A 26,604-nucleotide genomic window follows, 5' to 3' on the forward strand; every position below is an offset into this window, starting at 1 on the left:
TAAAATAGAAATACACAATACTTTTTCGACAGGGATTTAGTATTCCAACAAAAAAGATGGCCATGATTTTAACTCCAGGCTGATTATGGGTGTTTGGAAATTTGCCCTGCTGCTCCAGGAATTAGGCCTCACCTATTTTCACTCCTGGGTGGGTTGGTGCCTGCATTTAAACCTAAACTACCTGGCAAGAAACTAATGGATTTGATCATCAAGCCGTTAACCTCCCACCATATTTTAGATTAAGGCTCTACTGGTAGGAAATAGGCAGGGAATCTAATTTCAGCATTATCTCACCAATGGGTTAGGTTAAAATTACTCCGCCCTCACATAAATCTGTCAATCAGCTTCCTGTTCCAGCTTCTGGATGGAAATTTCTCAGAAACAGGAGATTGCGTGTGACCCTGGAGGCCAACCAAGACACAAGGTGGCGGTTAGGTTTGTGTGTAAAGGGCATTTTGTAGGGATTTTGGATGCAGAGAGGCTTCTGTTTGGAGCAGTTCAGGCCCCAGAAATGTGAATAATGACCATTTGTTGCCAGTCCTCCCGAGCGCATCCCGTAGGTTTCCCACTCAGCTGTGAGTTAACGTTGCAGTGAACTCTTAACAATGCCATCAGAACTGGATACATAGATGGAGAGAAAAGATTCCTGTGGCTTCGAGTTGGTGCCCTGAGGGAGGTAGGCATCTGAGGGTGAAGGGAATTTAAATGTCCACCCATCTGGTTTATTTTTCAAAGTAAAGAAAGTAGGACAGGAATCAGAAACATTTGAGCAGGACTTTAGCCTTTTTGTGACTTGCCTTTGATGTTAGCGTCTGTTCGATCCACGGTAAGCAGCCGCGCGTAAACAATACAGTGCAGAAGGAGGCCATTTGGCCTATCGAGTCTGCACCTGCCCTTGGAAAGAGCACCCTACTTAAGCCCATGCCTCCACTCATTCTTGTAACCCAGTAACCTCACCTAAACTTTTGGACACTAAGGGGCAATTTAGCATATCCAATCCACCTAACCTGCACATCGTTGGACTGTGAGAGGAAAACTGAGGAAGAAACCCATGCAGACATGGGGAGAAAGTGCAAACTCCACACAGATAGTCGCCTGAGCTTGGAATTGAACCCGGTCCCTGGAGCTGTAAGGCAGCAGGGTTAACCACTGTGCCACCGTTTAGTTTAGAAAAGCGCTAAAGTTCAATAGTCGAACACCACCACTCCCCAGAGGGTCCCATCTCTGAGCTGCACCCAGGGTCGGGGCTTTAATACTAGACAGGCTACTCCTGTTAGGGGGATGCCCCGCCCATTACAAGGGAAGTTCATATTTCATAAATGCTTCACAGCTCCAGGGTCCCAGGTTCGATTCCCGGCTGGGTCACTGTCTGTGTGGAGTCTGCACGTCCTCCCCCTGTGTGCGTGGGTTTCCTCCGGGTTCTCCGGTTTCCTCCCACAGTCCAAAGATGTGCGGGTTAGGTGGATTGGCCATGCTAAATTGCCCGTAGTGTCCTAATAAAAGTAAGGTTAAGGGGGGGGGGTTGTTGGGTTACGGGTATAGGGTGGATACGTGGGTTTGAGTAGGGTGATCATGGCTCGGCACAACATTGAGGGCCGAAGGGCCTGTTCTGTGCTGTACTGTTCTATGTTCTATGTTCTATGTTCTATTCCCTGGAGGGCACGGGAAACCTGATGGTTTCTTTCCCTTGACCTCTGCCTTAGCTATAACAGTGTCAAATGGAAGACATGACCCTGTAACTGTGAATTAGCCACTTAATTGTCAGAGGCCAGGCTCAGAAAGACTCTAAAATCTGGAGGGACAATGGGAAGTCGTCCACCTTGGGAGAAGCAACAGCCTGCAATTCAGGTAAGAGATAGCGGGCTCCTCCTGAGGTGTTTATGCTGTCTATTTTAAATTATTTTAATTATAAAATGTCCTCCCTTCTAGAGGGGCTCTCCCTCCACAGGGCAGCGTGCTGCAGCTGGTGCACCCAAATGGGTGGGAAGAGTACCTCAAAGCTTGTCTTAAGCATTGGTCACACTTTGTTCCTACTCCAGTTGATAGCCTAGTCCCAACACCTCCGGTAATACCACTTAGTTTCTGACAATAGGCTTTAGTAAACACCAACCCTGCCTTCCAGAACACGGGGTGCAATTCTCCCCCCCCCCACGCCGGGTGGGAGAATTGCGGGGGTGCCGGGCGAGTCCCGCCATGCCGCCCCGGCACCCGCACCCGATTCTCCCACACCAAACTGGTGCACCGAGATTTACGGCTGGCCGCTCGGAGAATCTACGCTCGCCATTTGTAACGGGCGACCAGCGATTCTTCGACCCAGATGGGCCGAGCGGCCTGCCCAATACGACGTGTTCACACCGGCGCCAACCACACCTGGTCGCTGCCGGCGTGAACAGCGCGGGAACGCTACAGGGGCGGACTGTGGGGGGAAGGGGGGATCGAGCACCGAGGGGGGGGGGCGCTCAAAAGGGGTCTGGCCCGCAACCAGTGCCCATCGATCGGCGGGCCGGCCTCTCTGAAGGAAGCACTCCTTTCCTCTGCCACCCAGCAAGATCACTCCTCCATTTCTTGCAGGGCGCCCGCGGGGAGGACAGCAACCGCGCATGCGCGGGTTGGCACTGGCCAACCTGTGCATGCGCTAGTGACGTCATTTACGCGGTGCCAACCGCGTAATTTACACGGCACCACGTTTACGCGGCGCCAAGGCCCGGCGTGCGTAAATGACGCTGCGCCGCTCCTAGCCCCCCGTGGGTGGGAGAATAGGGGGCGAGGAGCGACCTCCGACGCCGGAGTGAAACACTCCGGTTTTCACTCCAGCGTCGGCACTTAGTCTCCCGTTGGGAGAATCCCGCCCATGATCCGGGAGCTAGATTGTGTTGGCAAACTGACATGCCGAATGACGTGCTCATCCTGATAATGGAGCAAAAGTCTCACCCTTTAATACATAGAACAAAAGCACAGAAAAAGGTTGACTTGAATTTATTTATTTTAAAAGTTGATTACATAAAATACCGTGCAAAAACAGGCCATTCAGCCCAACAGGTCTATGCCAGTGTTTATGCTTTACTTGAACTTCATTCTCGGAGTATAGCGTGGGAATCACAATGTTGTTACGGACACTGATTGAAGTTTATAGCTTAATTGGTGTCCATGCGGCCCATCTCGTCAGTACTGGCTCTATGCTAAAGACATTTAAACTAACCTCATTCTAAATTCCATTGTTTACACCATTTTCTCAGTTGAATTGTTACCAAAGTGTCAACATATTGCCACGCAGCAAGCACCACGGCGTTCTTTTAGAGTGACTGAAGACATCAAATTGTGTTTTGATTTTAAGAGATTTTTTTGCTCCATTGGGATGGCAGTCCACCACGCCTTCTTCCACAAGGAATTCTTAGGTATTTTCTGGTTCTAGGAATTATTTGAAGCGATTCATTTTTTTTTATGTCACCTGCCTGATAGTGACTGAAAAGTCATGGAATTCTGTCTTCATCACTTGGGAACTTTTGGCACTTTTTCAAATGATTTTTGGGGTGTGTTTCACTTCTGTTTAATTTTAATGCGGAAATTGTGAACTAGTTGGCTCTGACATTTACAGGTTAATGAACAATTCTGTCCAGTAATATGAGATGAGTTACATTGTCAAGTGTAAAATACAAATTGCATTGTTTGGCCTTCAAAAAGATATAAAAATAACTGCTTTCTACCAGGATCGAGTCTTGGAAGAAGCAGAGGAAACACTTTATGAACAAACATGAATAACATTTTCTTCACTTAGATATAAAAGAACCTTCTGATTCATATGGGAATGCACTTAACTAAACCAGCCTGACAGGATGTCAACTTGACCTGATCAATTGGAACGTGGAAAGCCACCAGGTTGTGAAACATGTGGCCCATCCAAATGTGTTGGTTTACTGCCAAGCGGAGTAAATTAAGATCACCCACATAATCGTGATATCATCTGTGTTCATCAGTCCATGAACTGAATAGTTCTAAACTGTACTGCAGTAACTCCCACGCTTGTTGCCCCATCATTTGTCAACACACCGTCCAGTCCTCTGGGAACTAACTTGGACGGGAGCAATACTGGGTTGTCAAAGAGCCTTTGAGTAATTTAAGGAATCTTGTGGGATCAACAGACAATGAAATTAGCTATCAGGGTGAGACCCTAACTCTGTAATGGCCTCCACTGGAGTTGACTAAAACACAGAAAAATAATTAAATGAGACGCACGGCTCAATGCTTCTCATACTAAGAATTGGAATGAACATTTGGAAAAGCAACCTTATATTATAATATTCGGGCTGGATTTAACAACCCAGTCACAGTCAATTTGTTAAAAAAAAGGAAGAATGTATAAAATGTGATAGTCGCGTTTCTGGTCCTTTCACACGTCTTGAACTTGCTTGCACAAACATCATTTTTACATTGGCATGTAGGCATCTCTCACTCCAAGATCAAAAGGATTTATTTGCATCACTAATTTACTGTCCTCTGCAAAATTGGGTCACTTTGCCCCTCACTGAGCGATTGCTACTCCCAGAAGCAGGAGGATGCTCCCAAATTGCTGACTTTGTTGCATCCATCGTGAATTGGCGAGTGCATTGTGACATTGGAGCAATGTCCTGACTGAATTGCAAACAAAATCAGGGATGAAGGAGATTATTGTTTAGCCAAGTAGGCAGTCAATTAAGCAGCTCCATAAACAAGGAATCCCAACAATTTAATTAAATAATTTACCTCCATTGTGTGAATTCTTTTACATTTAGAGTGGGGGATTTTGTGCTTTCACCTCCAAAGAATTATCAGTGCGTTAAATAGGAGCTTTTGATATATATGTGCAACACAAAATATGAATATTTTAGTCAGAAATATAGGCCGTAATTCTCCATTGCGTGTTCACCCTGCTACCGCTGTTAGCGTGGACGGAGAATTTGACACTCAGCGAAATCTCCCATTCACTGCAGCAGGCCCAAAGATTCCTGCTGCTGTGAACAGATGGAGAATCCAGCCCCGAATCTGTAACTCTTAAACAGTGTTGAAATTAAAGGGAATAATTTTAACTCTTCAAAATGGGTGTGTTTGGTTCAGGTGGAAGGATAAAATCTGGAATGGGAACAGCCTATTTTGAGCCCATCCATTTCTGGTTCCTGGGAGGTCTTCTGGCTGTTAACGATGGTGGGATCTTTCTGTCCCACCAGGCGCACACCCCGCCATGGGTTTTTGGCAACGGAAATTCGCATTGACTGCGACGGGCGGGACCAGAAGATCACATCCTCCGCCAATGACGGGCTCCCTCCTGCCAGTGGGAAACACATCATTGGGGGAGGGGGGGGGGGGGGGGGGGGGGGAGGGCAGAGAATCTTGATGTTTTTAAGAGTAAAGCTGAAAAGAGATAATTTTATGAATATATACTCCCAGTATAGAACCTTGCTGATTGGGAGTGTGCAATGGGAATTCAGCCAAGTGGCTCCAAACGATTTGCCATTGGAACACATTCCTATTAAATGCTCCGTTTTGGCAAAGCAGAATAATTATGCATTTTTAAAATTATCCCTGTCTTCTGAAAGATTTGCAGAGAGAAAAAATTTCCAGTTATTTTAAAACAACAGTTTCTTTTAAAATTCTTTGACTTTGAAATTAATGTGTAGAAATTGAACTGGAAATGTCCCCTAACGTTTTGCCATTTCAGGATTACAAGTAAAATCTTGATTTGTCTTGTCGTATCTTCCAGTTCTGTGTTGTTTCAGATATGGGCCCCAGTCTGGAGTGGGCTTAGAGGCTGCAACAATTTTCTGCAGAAAGAAAATTTACATTATCAACAACTCCTGTGTATTTTACAGCAATCACTAATGCCTAGCTAGAAAAATAACTTTGATCCTAATCAGACTGATAACAGATCTGCAGAGGTTAAATTATGAGGGCAGGTTGCATAAACTGGGCGTGCATTTTCCTCAGCCATAGAGGTGATCTAATTTATGTGCTTAAGGTGATTAAAGAATAGAGTATGGTAGACGGAGATCTTCCCAAAAGGGAACACTTGGCTAGACAGTTGGCTCATGATGCAGAGCAAGGCCAGCAGCGTGGGTTCAATTCCTGCACGGGATGGGAGTAGGCATGTAGATTACATATGGTGGTGGTAGCGGAATAATGGTGGAGGAGTGGGAAGACAAATCACTGCAAGTGTTTTTCTGGTTGTGACTAGTCAGGTCAGGAGGGAACCGAGAGAGTGCAGTTCCACCTAGCTGCATGAAAGCACACAGACTCTGCAGCAGAATTTCATGGTCAGGTATGTCCAAAGCTACATGCAGATTGAGAAGGACTCTTCCTTTGGAATATTGTATATTCTCTCAGTTTCTGAGGTGGAATTTATCACAGCTGTCTAAATGTGGGGCAGAGTTTTCAGAACAGGTTGTTGGATATGGATTAGCCTGAAGTCTCATCAGCAAGATGGCACCTTATACTGAAAATGTGTATTTTTTCAGCTTTTTAGCGACAGAGCAGAATGCAGGCAGGGGAAAGCCTCAGGGAAAAGCTGCTAACTTGTAATAATGTTGAGTTAATACAGTCTGTCAGAGGTATGTGCGATAGCAAGAGCCCTCTTCACTTGTTTACCGATGTCACAATCAACTAGGGCGCCATTTTGATTTTGCTAAGAGTTATAAATATTGAACTATAAATAATAAAAATCGAAAATTAAATTCGGAATATGTGACTTTAAAATTGTGACTGAACCATATTTGTTTACTTTGGTCCAATTATCATCTGAAGAGATGCCTCTTGCTTTTGATGCCCCAGATGCTACACTATGGGAGATGAGCTAACACATTTAAATGCTTTCAGAACTTACTGAATATGAACTATGTTTAATGCACAGAAAGACTTGGGGCACGATTCAACTGGAACATTTCTAAGTCATTTTGGGCAGGTTTGGCAGGGTATTTCTTGACAGCTGAGTTGGCAAGATCATCGCCCATATTCACTGGCACTTAGAGTTGAATATGAGCACCCAAGAGGTTCTCGCCATCACTGTCTGTCTCACCGTCTGATTCGCCTGACTCGTGCCTCAGCGCCCGCCGCTAACAATAGGGTGATGCTTTTAGACAGTCCCTCACCACTCACTCCCAGCCAACACACAAGCCTGGCTGCTCCTCGCTTTAGGGATGCAGACTGGTCAGGCTTCTCAATGCTGTGGATGTGAGGTGGGTCAGACGACCAACAGCAGGGTCAGCAATGCCACCTGGGAGGCAGTGCGAGGGGCTGTGCAGGCAGCATGACCAGGAGGACTGCCGCCCTATGTCGGAAGACGACCAATGACCTACACCGAGCTGCAAAGATAAGTTACCACCTCTCTTCTGGCATCAGTTCTGCTTGCCACACCTTAAATTCTGAAACACGCCCCCCCCCCCCCCTCACAAATCACTGGCTGACATCTCGCACCCTCCCCACATCTGATCTTCGTGCTTGTTCCTCAGAACCCACTTGAATCCACCACTGCACCTGAACCCCTTCATGTTCAGGTGCAGTGCCCACATATGCCACCTGCTACGCACACCCCTGACCCATCAGGTGTGCGACTCACAATGCCCTCTCTTTATCCCCACAAGAGATGATAGCCCATAATAAGTAGGAAAAGATCAAGATGCCACCCTGGGAGGATCCACTGGGCCAGGTGACCTGTCTCAAGTGAGTAGTTCATGTCAGACAAAGTAATCCTTTCCTCTCACCGACCACCTTTGTCCATTGTGTCACAGGATCTCCATCTGACGAGGTTGGGCCATCCAGAGTCGATCCCCTGTGCCAACAAAGAGACCACTTCAGAGAGCTCCGACAAGACCATATTCGAGGCGTCACAGCTGTAACCCCCAACTTCCACCAGCGCAGAGACACACACCTCAGTGCGCGACATTAGTGGACACAATATAGTTGGCACCTCACAGCTGCTGATACACATCAGATGGAGGCAGGGACATCCAACAGATACAGTAATCGGATGTCTGCTGGACAAGGTTCCCCCAGAGCTGATGCAGATGATAGGCCAGAGCCGTGACACTCAGGAGGGATGTCAGGAACTTTCTAGCGACTGCATAGTCGACTGGAGGATTCCCTATGACTTTGGTCACTGGTGATGTTGCATGACATCGAGGCCAACGCTGCTAGGGCGGCAACCACAGTGGAAAAGCTGGAGCTCTATGTCTGCGCCTTGAGTGGTGGTACCCAAGGCATGGCTCAGTCTGTGACGACCAGGTTTGAGGGCCTCATCATCATGTCCCAGTCGCTAAGACACACAGATGCAGTTGGACATTGCCGAGGTACTGCAGAGCATGCCCCAGTCACTGAGAGATGTATTTCAGATGCAGTTAGACATTGCCGAGGTACTGCAGAGCATGTCCCAGTCACTGAGGGACGTATTCCAGATGCAGATGGACATTGCAGAGACATTCCGGAGCGTGGCCCAGTCACTGAGGAGTATCGCTGAGGGCGTCGACACCATGATGCAGACAATGGGGATCCAGGACTGGCAGACCCAGATAACTCGGAGGCCTCTGAAGCTCACTCCAGCTGCCCCTCTGTCCCGTGGAGATCCCGAGGTCTCTTGGGGAGCCATCAAGGATGAAGAAGCACTGAAGGCAAACAGGGGGCCTACCTCAAAAAGGAGACAACGATACTCTCTACATATTCCGAAACCCCCTTGCTGCCACCGGGGCATCTCAAGGGTAGCAGGCAGAACAGGGTGGCATGGTGTCGCCTGTGGCATCTGTAAGTTGGCTGGGGCCCTCTCGTTCTAGGCCCTCGTGAGGACGTCCACCAACGGTATCAAAGGCCACAGGCCACAAGGTGTTGAAAGCAGCAGGCTGCCTCCACCTCTGATGTGCATCCTGGGGACACACCTAGACGTAGCAGTAGACCACAAATATCAAAAAGATTGAGGAGCACTGAGTGGGCTCTTGGGTGGAGGGGGGAAGGGGGGAGGGGGTGGAAACTATCTGTCGCTAGGGGGAATGGAAATATCAGATGTTCATTATTAAAACATGTAACAGTTGTCACGTTAATCCTCACAGCGGGCAGGCCTGCGCCTCCACCCCTGTTGCCCTCCGCTCCCCCCACCCCCCAGGCACAGCGGTCCAAGATCAAAAGCCCCCGATGCAGACCCCATTCAGAAGATGGGTGTGAGCGTACTGTCAATAGAAAGACAGGAGTCAGACTGCTGTAGAAGTTGAGGAGCACCAGAGTTTTACTCACAGCGAGTTATCAAAACTCTCCTGCCTTGTATAGTGACCCAATAACAGTGCCGACACAGACCCCCATCATCCTGGGCTGATGTTATATGGGCCCTTGGAGGTGGAACAGCGTGGTCGGGGAGGGGGGATTGGGGGAAGGAAATTGTGGGGAGGGGCATTGGGGGTAAGGAGTGAAATGGAGGGAGGGGTTGAGCTGATAACATCACCCTCATCTTATCTGAATCTGGTGAGGATGAGGCCTCGCTGGAACCTTGCCGCCACCTGTCCTCTAACCTTTCCGAGTCCACCTCCTCCTCAGATAAGGCCGCATGTCACTCCTCCTCCAGCATATCGCCCCTCTGCTGGGCCAGGTTGTGGAAGGGGTGTGGGTACTACAGGCGATCATGGGAATGGTCCAGGCATCAGAACTGCATTTTGAAGAGTCCGATGCAATGCACAATGACAGCAGGGTGGCGGCAGCATGTGCCTCATTATATCAGGTCTCCGCCTCAGTCTCAGGCCTCCATACACATGTCATCAGCCAGGACCACAGCGGATACATCTTGTTCCCCCAAGAGCCAACCCGTCATCTTGGAGTGGCCCTCGAAGATGCTGGGGATCTCTGAGTACCCCAGGATGTAGCTGTCATCCACACTTGCGAGGTAGCCTGCACACACGTGCATGATACAGAGACGGTGGTCGCACACAATCCGAACATTCAGCAGGTGGAATCCCTTCCTGTTATTGAAGGGCACGAACCCTGGAATTAACGCAGTGGCATAAAAGTTCAGGGCTGCGGTGACCTTCACAGCCACTGAACGCAGATAGACTCCTTCTCCAAAGGTTGCCGCGTCTGCCAAGGCATGGCACAGATGCCGCATTGTCTGTTGAGATGGAGTCTCCTGTGGCACCTGCTGTCGATCATCACATCAAAAGACCAACCATGACTGCATAACTCGGGCCATCACTGGAGTCCCTCTCTGGGTTCCTGCTCAGACTGATGGGCGGCCGGGTATTTAGGGTGTGGGGCAGCACCCTTTATATGGGTGACACCTTCAGCCTGCGTCGTTGCTGCTGCCTCCTCCATCTGCCTGCCATCGGCTCCCACCAGCAATGGAAGAGCAGCTGCAGCAGGACTGACACGACACGACCATCCGTTTTGCTACCTGCAAGAATTAGAGAAGCAGACACTCCCGCACCCATACCATGACAGTCCCACCTTCTCTCAGAGTGCCACCCAGCAAGCCAGTTGTGCTGGAAAACCTTGCTCTGCACACTCACGCCTGGTCACATCAGGCCCCCAGACCATTGCCGGGAACTTAGGGAGACGGTGCTCAGGTGTACTTCCCTGAAGCCCTCCCCTGGAGCCCAGCGCTTTAGTGTTTGATTCTTGGCAGCTGCCTCTATGGTGCTGGCACTCCGAGAGTTCAGGCAGTGTTCAGGCTTCTAAGTTTCCTTGGGATGCTGTGCACTAATCATCCTCTGAGGCACGGCATGTGTACTATGGAGCAGGTACGAGAGAGTTAAGAATATTTTGTTTATTAAACTATCAACAGTACTTTAGTACAAAAAGATGAAAACAAGCTACTAACAGTCCACATATCACATTAACCATTAACCAACAAGGAAAAGGCACCGTGCCATACACACAAGCAACTGTTTTTGCCACAAAATATCGGTACAAACGGAAATATACAGCAGTTCATGGCCAACACTGCAATAGTCACCAGCAATCCGAAAAAGCATTTCTTCGACACTTTCATCAAGTTGCTCATTCAAGGGCTGCATGCTGGCACAGTGGCTAGCACTTTTGCCTCACAGCACCGAGGACCTGGGCTCGATCCCGGCCCGGATCACTGTCCACGTTCCTTACTCCAGGCCACAAAAGCAAATGGGCGGCAGCAAAACAAACACACAGACTCCAGCCAGCTACAGCTACATTTGGATCAATCCGCCACTCTCTCCCCCTTCCTCAGCTACCAGCGGTAGACTCTCAACAGTGGAAAGTCACACCGACTCAGAGCATGCCAGCAGAGCGAAAGAGCACCCCTCATCCCTCTCCAGCACTGGTAGCAGGTCATCTTACATCCTCTCTTTCCTTACTCCAGGCCAGAGAAGCAAAAGAGGGGGCAGCAAACAAACACACGGCCTTCAGACATTTGCAGCTACCAGCAGGAGCAAGCAGCAAACACAACCTGCAGCACCACTTGAGAATATTTTATTTACACAAACCATTAAACAACCAGGAAACGTCACCGTTCCATATTGGTACCAATACAAAGCTATTTTCACGAAATAAACTTGGCATACGGTATCACCCCTCGCAGATTTCTCAACAGAAATGGAGGATAAGCCTGAGAATGTGTTATCGTGTCCAGGACTTTATCATTGTAATGATCTGTCCATCAATGTATGACTTGTTCCATCTATCAATGCCATTCTCCATCCAGGAATCAGAGCTGTGCAGGCCTTCTCACGCAGCCCAATTTCACTGGAACCAAATCCTGGCATCCTCACATTCTACTGGTGCTCAAGGTGCAGTTGAACATCCTTGTCTTCCAGTGCATTTAACCCACGGTGACGTGCCAGTTACATGCAGCACTCACCACGCCAGCAGCAAAAGCATCAGCAATCTGCAAAAGCATTTCTTCAATTGCGTTATCGGTTGTCCCATTTAGTTCAATGTCCGCAGCCAGTCCCGCAGAATTTTCTTGCTTCAAATGGGATTGCCTTCTGGACTCATACGTCCCCCTGAGTCCAGTGTTCCTGGACCCAGGTATCTTATAAAATTGTCCTTCTTTCTGTCTACTTGGGGTGGCATGTGGCCCAGTGGTTAGCACTTAGACTGTGGCGCTGAGGTCCCGGGTTCGAATCCCGGCTCTGGGTCACTGTCCATGTGGAGTTTGCACATTCTCCCCGTGACTGCGTGGTTTTCACCCCCACAACCCAAAGATGTGCAGGTTAGGTGGCAACGCTAAATTACCCCTTAATTGGGAAAAAAAAAATTGGGTACTTCTTTCTGGCTACAGAAAAGAAAGAGGGCACCAACAGCAGCTTCCAAGCATCTGCAGCCATCAGCAGGAGCAAGCGTCCAACGCAACTTGCAGCTCTGGAGTGCTTACATACTAACATTGCCGATTCCCCATTAGCCATAGCCTTTAGCTGTGCAGCTAGAGGCTGGTCACAGTCAAAGGGAGTGAAATTGACTTTCAGCATTGAAGCCACAGCAAGGTTCTGCCCTGGAAATGTTTGGTGGGACAGACAGGTTGCAGATTTCCCCTGTTGTGGGGCTGCACAATATTTAAAGATGGCTGAAAGCCTCACAGATGAAAAGCCCCTCACCATCTCCCAGCCCAGGGGCGACCCACGATGGCATGGAACGGTTCAGCGCCCACCTCCCCCACCTCCCCCCCCTCCCCTTGCCCAAGCCTATCTGAGTACTGGGCTAGCAGCTCCGGCGCCCTTGAGCTGCATGATGGAAAATGGAAATGGCTACTCACATCCTCACTTCTCCACAGCAGCCATTGCGCCAGTTTCACATTTTTAAAAAGGAGCACATAAACGACGCCTGTGTGATTTCTCACTGGCGAGTTGGATAATTCCCGGTAAGCCACTGTGAATTAAATCTTGCTAATGAGATTGAAATGAATGATATTCTCACTATTTCTGGGTGAGATTGGGAACTCACCATTGGAATCGGGCCAGGGGATTTACAAACCGGTTCGTACCTGACGCGAATCTCGATTTTGGCATTTCCAACCATTTTCTTTAATAAATTTAGATTACCCAATTATTCTTTCTAATTAAGGGGCAATTTAGCGTGACCAATCCACCTAACCCGCACATCTTTGGGTTGTGGGGGCGAAACCCACGCAGACACGGGGAGAATGTGCAAACTCCACGCGGACAGAGCCGGGATGGAACCTAGAACCTCAGCGCCGTGAGGCAGCTGTGCTAACCACTAAGCCACCGTGCTGCCCACTCCAGCTATTTACCTGGCGTACCCATGAGGATGTGAAGCAAGGGTTAATAGCCAGAAAGAGCCAGAATGACCGGGATATATTAGTGGAAAATCACAAATTAGAAGAATGTGTTGTTGAAGCCATTGAAGGAGAATGAATTTGCTCAGAGTAGAGGAATGTGTTATTGAAGCCATTGAAGGATGCTCAGAGAAGGGAGTGATATTTGAAGTCGTGAGCCGACTCATGACTATAAGCCAAACAGCCTTGAGAAACAAGGCGCATGGCCGGATGACGAGATATGAAATATGGGAGCCGCTTGCAACTATAGCTAACATTTATTAATTAAGCTAAAACTGCTACATTATCATGTGCCAATAGATAACCTCAAAGTCTGTAAAATCATGTACTGGAACTATTGTAATAACCAAACTATGCTTTGAAGTGTGGGCAAGCTCAAGTGAATGCAAGAGACAACCTCTTAAAAAAACATATAAAAAAGGGGTGCTTTGAGGAAGACTTTGGCACTCTCAGAGGTGTTTCTTTGGGATACCTAGAGAACGGCCCCGATCGCAATAAAGAATATTCTAAAGTACGAACGTGTTCGAGACCGTTTCTTCCGGACTGAGAGACAAGTGAATTAGAGACGCATTCACACCCAGATAGGTGCTGGGCGCAACGCGGTGGTTGAATCGCACCCTTAGTGGCAACATGCAGCATCCATGCAACTAACAGTCATGATTCAATGATAATGCTACCAGCTCAGAGTCTGAGGTCAGGAGTTCAAGTCTCAGTCTACAGACTTTAGTATACACCAAGCTTGCATTTCAGTATAATTCCAAAGGATTATGGCATTGTCAAAACTGTTGACTGTTTCATGGGGCAGAACACTATACCCTTCGTACATGGAAGTAACAGATCTCATGGAATCGCCCTTCTGGTGTACTGGTCAATGTGACTAAAAATTGATTATTAGTTCATTTATTCCATTGCTGTTTGTGGGACCTTGCTGTGTGTAAATTGGCTACAAGATTTCTCTACATTAAAACTGTTCTTCAATATAGGAAATGCTTTGGAACATTTTGATTTTCTGAGAGGCACTATAAAAACGAAAGAGTGCCCCAGTCAACTTGCACACTGCTTGAGTTTTACAGAATATAATAATGTTATTTCTCATGGGTAAATATAGAAAATTGAAGCAGGATGAGGCCATTCGGCCATTCGAGCCTGCTCCGCCATTCATTACGATCATGGTTGATCATCTAATTCAATAGCCTAATCACGCTTTCCCCCCCATATCCTTTGATCATCTGTACACTAAATGCTACATCTAACTGCTTCTTGAAAACACACATGTTTTGGCCTCAACTACTTCTTGTGGTAATGAATTCCAACCGCTTTCTGGGTGAAGACATTTCTCCCCATCTCTGTCCGAAATGGTCTATCGCGTAGCCTTAGACTGTGACCACTGCTTTTGGGCACACCAACCATCAGGAACATCCTTCCTGCATCTACCCTGTCTAGTCCTGTTAGAATTTTATAGGTTTCTATGAGACCCCCACTCACTCTTCTGAACTCCAGCAAACACAATCCTAACCGCCTCAACCTCTCCCTGTATGTCAGTCCCACCATCCCAAGAATCAGCCTGGTAGACCTTCGCTGCACTCCCTCTAGAGCAGGAACATCCTTCCTCAGATAGGGAGACCAATATTCCAGGTGTGGCCTCACCGAGGCCCTGTATACTTTCAGCAAGACGACAAGGATAAAACCAGGTGAATTTTCAATCCAGTGGGCCTGGGTTGTGGACCAGGCTCTCGCTTGTGGGCCTACAATGACAATGTCCAAAATTGGTGCTCAATTTTAAATTCCATTAACTAAAAGCACAAGGATGGGTGGTTGTATGTAAGTGAGTGAATGAGTGAGAGAATGTTAGAAGATGCTCTTCAGAAATTGTAATTAAGGCACAACATTTCTCAGGCTGATGCAACACTGACACCGGCACCTCAAAACTGTTTACATACCTGCCACAAGTTTGAACCCTTAGCCTGGACAATTTTCACGATGGCTATAATAGGGATCCACATTATATAGAAGATTATCATACACCAGCCAAGTGCTGTTGCCCAGCCAGGATACTCAACAAGTCCATATGTTGGAGGAGTGAATGTTGCCAAGGACCAGATTAAGATTGCCTGAATGAAAGATTGCATAAAATGAGAACAGAGACAGAATGAGCAACTATCTACAGCTTGATTGTTTTCAGTTTGAATCACAGTTTAAAAGATGCATATCTCCTTACCAGCAACAAAATTGGAGAGATAAAACCCCAACACGCCCTCCACCACAGCCAGAAGAGCCAATTCTTTCCCCCAATCATCATCTCAATGTCCTTGATGAATCTGTTCATCCCTGTGAATAACAAGAAAGCAATCACTTGTCCAGTCTTCAGGTCAGCTTGTTTACCGTGGAACATACAAGCCGATGAATCATGAGTTGAAACAGACCATTCAGCCCCTCAAGCCTGATGTGCCATTCAATAAGATTATGGTTGGTCGGACTGTGGCCTCAACTACACATTCCTGCCTGTCATCAATGTCCTTTGACTCCCTTGTTACTCAACAGTCTACCCATTTCTGCTTTAAAAATATTCCGTTTTCCTGCCACCAACTATCTCTCTGAGGAAGAAAATTCCAAAGATTTTCCTAATCTCAGTTTTGCATGGCAGACTTATTATTTTTAAATGGTGTCCTCTGGTTCTTTAGAAATTAGTCTTGTACTGGGTATCACTAATGAACAAGTTAAATCAGAAAAGGGATCATTTAGGATTTCAAACAGGTTGAGTAAATTCCCTGTCACTAAACTGATTATCTGTGAAAGTAAAATATTTACATAAATCCTGAAGAACTCACTTTAGGAAAGGCTCATATGTCAGACCTATGCTGAGAGGGGTCCCTGTTATCAGAATGGGGGTAGGATGTACAACCAAAATGAACGCTCAATCCTGTGCTGAGGAGTAAAAAATGGATTCCACTAACATTTCCAGCTGCCGCAGGCGTAAATAGGTAATGCTGGCAGAAAATCCCACGACACCACCAGAATCACAGATTCCCGACAGTGCAGAAGGAGGTCATTCAGCCCATCGGGTCTGCACCGGCCCTCTGAAAGAGCCCGCTACCTGGGCCCACTCCCCACCCTAATCCTGTAACCCCACCTACCCTTTGAACACAAAGCGACAATTTATCATGCCAATCCACCTAACCTGCACATCTTTGGACTATGGTAGGAAAGTGGAGCATCTAGAGGAAACCCACACGGGGAGAATGTGCAAACTCCACACATACAGTAACCCAGGCTGGAATTGAACCTGGGTCCCTGACACTGAGAGGCAGCAGTGCTAATCACTCTCGTTCGTGGATTTTCACCCATCACGGCAGACTCAATAAGGTTCCCACCCATCCTTAAATTGCATTTAATAAATTTAAGTGTATTTAAAGGGCTTCCTCGCCACATATTTCCTCCAGTTAGGGAATTCCCCCCATAATGGTGTTTGAATCTAATTGGGTAAGATTTGACTGGCAATCGGAGTACCTTAACTTTCAGTCAACATTGAAGATGAAATCCATATCATTGTGCCTTATTAACTTATCTTTCTTTTGAAAAGAGAAGGACCCAATAAAGTTTTATTTGAACTATTTAATTTGTTTCACTGCTTTCCTGCCTGCACTTACCATAGAGCCAGCTTAGACCAATGATTTCCACGACAGCAGCGATAAGAATTCCCCATCCAGCGGTGAAATGATCAATTAAATTGATCCAGTAAATCCCAGACTGAAAAGAAGTGAAAGATTAGAGAATAGCCTGTAAGAGAAGTCATTCTAATAAGACTTTTCGGGACAAGAAAAAGCTACACTTTTCTCAACCCGTAAACATGCCAGCCCTATAGTGGAATCTGACCATATTATTTCAAAGTGCCAGGCTCAGACTGAAAACTGGTGTGTAGCTCCCCAGCTGCACAGTCCAGTTTTCTCTCCAGATCTTGACCCTCCCTGAATGAAATAATTAGTGGGCAGGGTTTACGCCATCACTCTGGCAGGGGCGTAGCCTGATAGAACCAGCAAGGCCTGCACCACACACTCGGTTCACTCACTTCAACATACTCCACAGAGATGGGGGCACTATATCTAAAAGGTGGCTTGATCAGCAATAAAGTTCAACTCCGCCCATCGCAGAAGAATCGGGGTCTCCCGCTCACTCCGCGCGCCCCCCTCAATCCCGGACAATCATCGGGGGAAACCCACTTCCTCCCTACCACCAGACAATAATCTCCCCCACCCCGGATAATCATCGGGGGTTCTGTCCCCACCCCTGTGGAATTATCGCCAGGATTTCCCCCGTCCCCATCACTGCCAGCTGCCCCCCTGAACCGCAAGTTCTCCCTTCATTATTCTTTTATTTTATTTTTAAAAAAATTTATAATACCCACTTGATTTTTTTTTACAATTAAGGAGCAATTTAGCGTGGCCAATTCACCTAGCCTGCACATCTTTGGGTTGTGGGGGCGAAACCCACGCAAACACGGGAAGTATGTGAAAACGCTACACGGACAGTGACCCAGAGCCGGGATCGAACCTGGAACCTCGGTGTGATGAGGTAGCAGGGCTAACCCACTGCACCACCGTGCTGCCCCCTTCATTATTCCTTTTGTCTACTGTGGATTTACTGTTTTTCACTGTACTTCGATACATGTGACAATAAATCAATCAATTAAAAAAACTCTAATTGATTCAAAAATCAGTAGATTGAAATTCCTTTAACTAATCTCTGATGAAAACAAACTATTCTTTCAGCACTCAGCTGCCAATCACACTGCACACTTTAACTGGGACCCCATGATAATATTAGGTAGTAAAATACGTCATGTAACGAATCCTAATATGATAACCAGTGTTGACTTGTTGACCTATGTCAACAAACAGACTGAAATGTCAAAAACTGATTATGTTTTAAAGTATGACATCCTGAGGCAGTGCACAGTCAATTCCAGCCCCATTTTATCTGGAGTTGTAACACAGGTGAAATTAACTCTTATTTTGAAATACCCAAGGTCTTCGGCTGCCCAATAATTACAGTCACCAGGTTTGTAAATTTAAACACAATTAACTTTTTCTTATTAACAATAACTACAATTAAATAGGCAACAAATACAATGGATTAACTACCATCTAATCTTTAACTCCTCTCTTTAATTCATCCCAGCCTCTATACACGCATACACAGACACACAAATACAGAGGGGAAAGCGGGGTGTAAAATAATGATAAAAGTAAAAGAATAAGAGTCTTTGTTTCAGACGAACGTCTTCCAATTAGCTTCTTCTTCAGTTTAGACTTTCAGGTGGATGTCTTTCAGCTTGTAATGGCTTTCACTGTAGACTCACAGAACCAATAGTCAACTAGCATTGGAGAAAGAGAGAAACAGCTTCTTCTCTCGGGATCTAGAATTTTCTGTCTTCAGACAGCAGGCAGCAGAGCAGAGAAACAGAGCTGGGTATCTTCTGCCTTCCGACAGTAGACAGCAGAACAGAGCTTCCATCTTGAGTGTCCAGTGGCTTCTCCTGGGTTCTACCTGAAAAAGGCCACCTGACAGGAACCAATCGCTGCCGGTTGCTAGGCAGAATACTGTCCCTGGCCAAACCATTGGCCACCAGCCAAATCATTGGCCACCAGCCAATCAATTCAAACAAACCTCTACAATCACTTGGGTGCTATGAAGTCTGGGTTCTTCTGCCCAAAATTCAAAACTTTGTACTAACTACTGGTTTTGACCATTTGAATTTTTACTTCCTCTGCTTGACTTAAAGGTATGTCTCCATTAATTATCCATGGACCAAAAACGATAAAGACAAAATAAAAGAAATAGAAATGAAGGAAATCAACATGAAGAGCCCTTACAAAGACAACCTTTGTTTTCATTCAATTTAAAATCCAGCAGTTAAATCCATTGACAGATTTGACAGTTGTAATGAATTTCGACAGTTCTTTGATAGCTTTGATGATTCTTTAAAGCTTGACAGTTCTTTGACAGCTCCAATAGGTTTATGCACTTTTTAAGCACAATTGTATTTGCATTTGACAATCCAAAAGCGCACATTACCTTACCCAAAGGGCCTCAGGATCATATCCAAAGGACTATCCTGGCTATCCAAATGAATCCATCAAGATCAGATGAGCACTTAGCTAGTTTAATCTGCATTCGTTGGGTTTCTTACTCCTCACTTACCAAAATCCCACTTACATGGAGGCAGCTGTTGGTTTATGCAGCCAGCTGTGTCCCTGAGCTGAACTTATACGAACCCCAGCCTAACTCCAGTCCTAGCTGTGCAAAGATAGGAGGTGCCATGAACTGGGACAAGATTTCCGGGCTCGTCTGTTATTTTTGCCAGGTTAAGGAGGCTCTCCGTCATGATGAAAACCTGGGCCTATGTAAGTTTGATTCACCAGGTTCTATCGAAGGCAAGTTTCCGGGCTTTGGATTGAGTAACAGCAGAGAGGAAGGGACAGTCAGCCCCACACCATCCCTGCACAAACCTAAATAGCTGGAAAAAACAGGACCAATACACAAGATCCTTCCTCATCACAGAATCCTGTTAAAAGCAGCACTATATGTGGAAAGGCGACATACCTGTGTTACACAAACGAGGCCGAATAAAAAAAACACCAAGCAAGCACCAGATGTCACAATAATGCGCTTTGATCGTAGCGAATTAGGAAACTGGTCCAGCAACGTTGTTACGATTGTTTCTGATGAAAAAAAAAGTAAAATGAGTTCAGTGATCAAATAATAATTCCTACAGCCCAGTAAAACCCACCAATAATAGAACAGGCGTTGATGAGGAAATTGTCCCCGACTGTAAGTCCACTTTCTGAAGAATTGAAGAGATTGAATGAGGTTGCCAGCCCGAAGAGGCAGAATATCGGCACAAGACATGTGTGGGCTTAAGTTGTCTTTGCATCAAGAGCCCAGGAATAATTCTCTGTCCCTGGAGGAGATTGAGAACTCTGTTGCTTCCATTTCCATATCCATGCCTTGAGACCATTTACAGCGAACTCCTCTGAGAGGTTCATGCAGCTGTATCTTAGCCAAATGTTCAAGAATGTCTTCAGTGTATGGCATTGGAGCCTTCCATCCTGGTCACCAATGTCAATGGGGCTAGCTTTCCGTCCACAGATAGAATCATAGAATCATAGAATTTACAGTGGAGAAGGAGGCCATTCGGTCCATCGAGTCTGCACTAGCCCTTGGAAAGATCACCCTACCTAAGACAAACACCTTCACCCTATCCCCATAACCCAGTAATCCCATCTATCCTTTTTGGACACTAAGGGCAATCCAGCGATCCGAACGCGGCAACACAGTGGTTAGCACTGTTGCTTCACAGCACCAGGGACCAGGGTTCGATTCCGACCTCGGGTGGCTGTCCGTTTGCACTTTCTCCCCATGTCTGCATGAGTTTTCTCTGGGTGCTCCGGTTTCCTCCCACAGTCCAAAGATGTGCCGGTTAGGTGTATTGGCCATGGTAAATTGCTCCTTGGTGTTCAAAGGTTGGGTGGGGCTACAGGGCTAGAGCATGGATTGAGCCTAGGTAGGGTGTTCTTTCAAAGGTTCAGCACAAACTCGATGGGCCGAATGCCCTCCTTCTACACTGCAGGGATTCTATGAAAATACAAATCATGAAGAAACTAATGGCACTGAAGAGTAATACATCCCCAGCACAAGATGATTTCTACCTCAGGATATTAAAGGAACATTGTAGACATTTGAACTTTAATCTTTCAAAGTTTTCTCATTTCAGAAACCTCTCCTTTCAATTGGAAGACTGGGCAGAATTCCCCCATCTGGCGAATTCCGTGGAGGGATGGGAACCTGGAGCGAAGGCTGGTGGGAAAACACGCCTTATCTTTGGCCCTGACCACATCAATTATGCACTGTGCTGTTGCACTATATTCCTTGGTGTGGCTGGGCTGATGATGTGTCACTGTATCTGGTCGGTATGTTGGAAAAGCGCCAAAAATCACTGACCCACTATTGAAGAAAGCAGATGGGCTTCCTGAATTGAAGATGGATCTCTGGAAGAGCTCTGAATCTAGAAGATGGACCTCTTGAGAAAGTGATGAATCACCAGGGACATTGAGGCTCAAAGATGGACCTCCTCCAGCTCACCGAATGTGGAAGATCCACCCACTGCTATGCTATTCCACAATCCAGGGCTGTTGGTGGCCTCCAACCTGGACTCTGGAGACAACCCCAGGCATTGATCGGGTGTTCCGACATCTGCATGCCATATTGTTCCAGACCTGGTTTTCACAGGCATGTTGTCCAGCTGGCATCGCGGAGAGTTGGGCATGGGTGTTTGGGCATTCATCTGTATCTTACGAGCTGGCAACTGCAAGGAGATGGGTGAAGAAGACGAACAATGGATGGCAGAGTGAAGACTGAGGGGAGGGAATCTTGACCCTGATAGGCTGCACGAAAAGTTCACAAAGAAGGACGCCAAAGGGATACCTCATCGTTTAGTGGAAGGTGATGCACAGTGACTCCAGATGCAATGGATGTGGATCCAAGTGGAGCACGGATGCCTCTTGGGTGATGGGCTCAGGGGGAGGGTGCTTAAATTGAGGAACAGATTTTCCTCTGGGTTGCTGATATCCCGCATGGTCCAGTGAACACAGCTGGAGAGAGTGGTATGAGTGTGCTGGATTGGCATTTAGAATGGCGCCGGGAACTTTGAACCCTACCAGCACGTGGTAGGCAGACAGATCAGTAGGCAGCCCGCCAGGAGATTTTGAGGGGAACCCACCTGTGCATAATTAATGAAGTTCCAAGTGCAGAATCTGGCATGGGATCCTGCCATTCTGGCCAGCAGGAAATGCACGGCTGGAATCCCCCACCACCACAAAAGGACAGAGAATTTGCTCATGTTAGTTAGAAGTAATGTTATTTTCATTCTTACCGATACTTGCAAACTGACTGTCGAGTCCCAGAGTGACCAGCATGAAGAAAAATAAAATGGACCATAAAGGTGCCACTGGCAACTGTGCAAGGGCCTCTGGGTAAGCGATGAAAGCCAAACCGAAACCTACATTGGATTGAAATGGTGCAATTGAAGATGCTTAATAGAAAGATAGTGTAAACTGATGTCATTTATTTATAACTTATTAATTACTTTAGAATCCAGACTGTCAGAAAAGTATCTCATTTGTGTGTTCATCCTGAGACCTTGTGGTTTCTTTCCATCAAAATCAAGAGTCATAGAATTTACAGTGCAGAAGAAGGACATTCGGCCCATTGAGTCTGCACCGGCTCCTTGAAAGAGCACCCTACCCAAGCCAACACCCCCACCCTATCCCCACAACCCATTAACCCCACCCAACACTAAGGGCAATTTAGCATGGCCAATCTACCTAACGTGCACATCATTGGTCTGTGGGAGGAAAGCGGAGCACCCGGAGGAAATCCACGCACACATGGGGAGAACGTGCAGACTCCACACAGACAGTGACCCAAGCCGGGAATCGAACCTGGGATCCTGGAGCTGTGAAGCAATTGTGCTAACCACCATGCTACTGTGCTGCCCCAAAGGTTGAGTGATGTCAGTGATGGTTGGAGAAAACTCCAGTATTTATCACAGTTATCTGCAGAGTTATCACTCTATTCTATCCCAACAATGTGCCTGTCCGCACCCTCAGAAGAGCTTGCAGTAGTGGGATATTTTCTCATTGCTCAGCTATCCTGGAGTCCCTCCAATTAATGCGACTAATTCAATACTGGTCTTTATGACCTTTGTCCACAAGGACTAGGACGGAGAATAGCTAAACTTTTTCCAAGTAGGACTGTGACAGTCAGCAGTCAGGGAATGTCTGTCCCATCAATGTGAGCCTAATTTGTGCCAGTTCTGAGAACCAAGAATAGTATCTAACCCACTGAACCACCCAAGATCCAAAAAGAAACTGATATTAGAGCGGATGGTTAACACTCTGTGATGTGGTTGATAGTTTTCCCAGTTCTGGTTATTCCTGTTGGTCAATTACAAACAGCTTGAAAATGCTGTGTTTAAACTATAATATATTTATGTTAAAATTATTCAGTTCAAAACCACTGGAATTAGATTGTGGATTTGTTTATTGTCACGTGTACCGAGGTACAGTGAAAAGTATTTTTCTGTGAGCAGCTCAACAGATCATTAAGTACATGAAAAGAAAAGAAAAGAAAATGCATAATAGGGCAACACAAGGTATGCAACGTAACTGGCATCGGGTGAAGCCCATAGGGATGTAGTGTTAATGAGATCAATCCATAAAAGGGTCGTTTAGGAGTCTGGTAACAGCGGGGAAGAAGCTGTTTTTGAGTCTGTTCATGCAGTCAGACTTTTGTACCTCCTGCCTGATGGAAGAAGTTGGAAGAGTGAATAAACAGAGTGGAATGACTGAGTTGTTGAGCAAGGATAATTTTATTTTATACTTTTGGAATCATACTGACAGACAATAGAATAGAATAGAATAGAACAGTACAGCACAGAACAGGCCCTTCGGCCCTCGATGTTGTGCCGAGCAATGATCACCCTACTTAAACCCACGTAACCCGTATCCCAACAATCCCCCCCATTAACCTTACACTACGGGCAATTTAGAATGGCCAATCCACCTAACCCGCACATCTTTGGACTGTGGGAGGAAACCGGAGCACCCGGAGGAAACCCACGCAGACACGGGGAGGACGTGCAGACTCCACACAGACAGTGACCCAGCCGGGAATCGAACCTGGGACCCTGGAGCTGTGAAGCATTGATGCTAACCACCATGCTACCGTGAGGCCCCTTTTTTTTTTTTTAAATACAGCAATAGTTGGCACAATTCACCCGAAACATTTCTATGTCCAGATTTGGGACCGTTTAATAGGGTGTTTCTCTGTGGCTGCATCACAAAGAAACATCTTGCTATTCAACAGCACTTTGACATTTGTTTTGACCTTGGGGAGTTTCTCTCGGCCAAGGCCGCACTTTTAAGTCCTCCCAGATCAGAGTGCCATTTTGTCTGGCCATCCACCCTTTCAGGCTCCCTTCCCCCAGTTTTCGATCCCTCCCTCCCCCCCCCCCCCGTCAACCTTGGGGAGGCCTCTAGGAACCCACTACCCAGTATGGCAACCCCAAGGCCTGATCCCTGGCATTGCCAAAATGACACCCAGGCACCGTGGTACTGCCAGCTTTACACCATGGCAGTGCCCCTGCCAGCCTGGCAGTGCCACCCAGCGCCTTGACAGTGCCAGAGTGGTGCAGCCAGGTTGCCCAGGTGGCACTACCAGGGTGCCAGGCTGGCATTGACAAGGTGCCCGGGTGCCAATGTGAGTGCCAGCGTGCCACTCTGCCCTGTCCCCGACTGCCTGGCGGTCTCTAATCGCCTGCAAGACCTCGCTCGGGCACCGTTGAGTACTCGTCTACACAAACGTTTTGAACGTCTCAAATCTGCCGAGAGGCCTCTCGCGTGATTCAACGGTCTCAAGCCAACAACAAGTAGCTCGATGAGGCCGCTGAATCGCACCCAGTAAGTTTGACTTTGCCGTTACCTGACTTCGCAACCTCTGAAACAAGCTTGTCTTGTATATGAGCCATGTGTCCAAGGATGGAGAAGATGGCAAATCCAGCAAACACACTTGTACCGCAATTAATAACACAGACAATGATGGCATCTGTATAACAGTTATTGTGGAACTTGTTGTAGGATGACAGGGCTGTTAAACCTCCCCAAGCGACTGACAGTGAATAGAAAATCTGTGTTGCAGCATCTTTCCAGACCTGGGAAATAGAAGGTAAAATATTCCACTGTAAGAACTTTAATATGAGTTTGCTGAATTACGACAGTTAAAACTGCAATAAGCATGGGAAACAAAAGGAAAAATGCTGGAAAATCTCAGCAAGTCTGGCAGCATCTGTAGGGAGAGAAAAAGCTGACGTTTCGAGTCCGATGACTCGTTGTCAAAGTTAACAGACAAAGAAAGTGGGAAATATTCATACTGTGGGGTGAGAATGAAAGATGAGTCATAGCCACAAAACCCAGGGAAACTGGGTCCTAATGGCCACAGATACCAAGATGAAAGAGTATTAATGGCAGTCCCCAGAGAGGACAAAAGATCAAACAGCAGGGAAATTTACATCAGAGAATGAACTGTAGGTGTGGGGGGAGGGAAAGGGGGAAGCAAAGAGAAAGGTGCAGGAAAGGTGGGAAAGATTGAGGCGGGGGGCGGGAATTAAATGTGTATTAAGAAATAAAGAAATGGTAAAAGACAGTTAAAATGAAATGAAAACAATGGGTCGAGGTGGGGCTGATCATCTGAAGTTGTTGAATTCGATGTTCAGGCCGGAAGGCTGTGCATGCCTAACCAGAAGATGAAATGTTGTTCCTCCAGTTTGCGTTGAGCTTCACTGGAACATTGCAGCAGGCCAAGAACAGACACGTGGGCATGGGAGCAGGGTCTTTTGTTAAAATGGCAAGCAACAGGAAGGTCAGGATCCTGAATGCGCACAGACAGAAGGTGCTCAACAAAGCGATCACCCAGTCTGCGTTTGGTCTCTCCGATATAGAGGAGACCACATTGGGAGCAGCGAATGCAGTAGACCAGATTGAAAGAGGTGCAAGTGAATCGCTGCTTAACCTGGAATGAGTGTTTTGGGCCTGGAATGTTAAGCATGGAAGAGGTAAAGGGGCAGGTGTTACACCTTCTGCGATTGCATGGGAAGGTGCCATGGGTGATGGGAGAGGTACTGGGTATGGTGGAGGAGTGGACTAGATTGTCTTGGCGGGAACGGTCTCTGCGGAATGCTGACAGAGGGAGTGAAGGGAAGATGTGTTTGGTGATGGCATCACTCTGGAGTTGGCGAAAATGGGGGAGGATTATGCATTGCATACGGAGGCTGGTGGGATGAAATGTGAGAACGAGGGGGACTCTATCCTTGTTCTGGGAGGGAGTGGAGGGGGTGAGGGTAGTGGCGCGGGAGATGGACCGCACACTGTTAAGGGCCCTGAACACAACTGTAGGTGGGAAATCACGGTCGAGGAAGAAGGAACACATTTTCGAAGCACCATTTTAGAAAGTGGCATCATCGGAACAATTGCGATGGAGGTGAAGGAGTTGAAAGGGATGGAGTCCTTACAGGGTGTAGGGTGTGACAAGCTGTAGTCCAGAGAGCTGTGGGAGTCAGTGGGCTTGTAGTGGATATTAGTGGATAATCTGTTGCCGGAAATGGAGACAGAAAGATCAAGGAAAGGAAGGGAAGTGTCTGAGATTGACCAGGTGAAAGTGGTGGAGGGGTGGAAACTGGAAGCGAAGTTGATGAATTTTTCCAGGTCCGGGCGAGAGCATGACACCAAAAT

General features: G+C 47.0%; 1 protein-coding gene across 1 annotated transcript in view; it reads right to left on the reverse strand.

Moving 5' to 3' along the window:
* Positions 1-5,340: 5,340 nt before the first annotated feature.
* LOC119952047 (sodium- and chloride-dependent neutral and basic amino acid transporter B(0+)-like) overlaps positions 5,341-26,604 on the reverse strand; it is a 43,904-nt gene continuing 22,640 nt past the window's right edge. The window contains exons 8-14 of the mRNA XM_038775541.1: positions 24,800-25,028; positions 22,191-22,316; positions 19,862-19,980; positions 16,909-17,008; positions 15,480-15,589; positions 15,202-15,372; positions 5,341-5,795 (exon numbers count right to left, since the gene is read on the reverse strand). Coding sequence (XP_038631469.1) covers positions 5,673-5,795; positions 15,202-15,372; positions 15,480-15,589; positions 16,909-17,008; positions 19,862-19,980; positions 22,191-22,316; positions 24,800-25,028 — 978 coding nt within the window. The 3' untranslated portion in view covers positions 5,341-5,672. The remainder of the gene's footprint in view (positions 5,796-15,201; positions 15,373-15,479; positions 15,590-16,908; positions 17,009-19,861; positions 19,981-22,190; positions 22,317-24,799; positions 25,029-26,604) is intronic.

The sequence above is a fragment of the Scyliorhinus canicula genome, chromosome 17 (assembly GCF_902713615.1).
Source record: "Scyliorhinus canicula chromosome 17, sScyCan1.1, whole genome shotgun sequence".
NCBI lineage: Eukaryota > Metazoa > Chordata > Chondrichthyes > Carcharhiniformes > Scyliorhinidae > Scyliorhinus > Scyliorhinus canicula.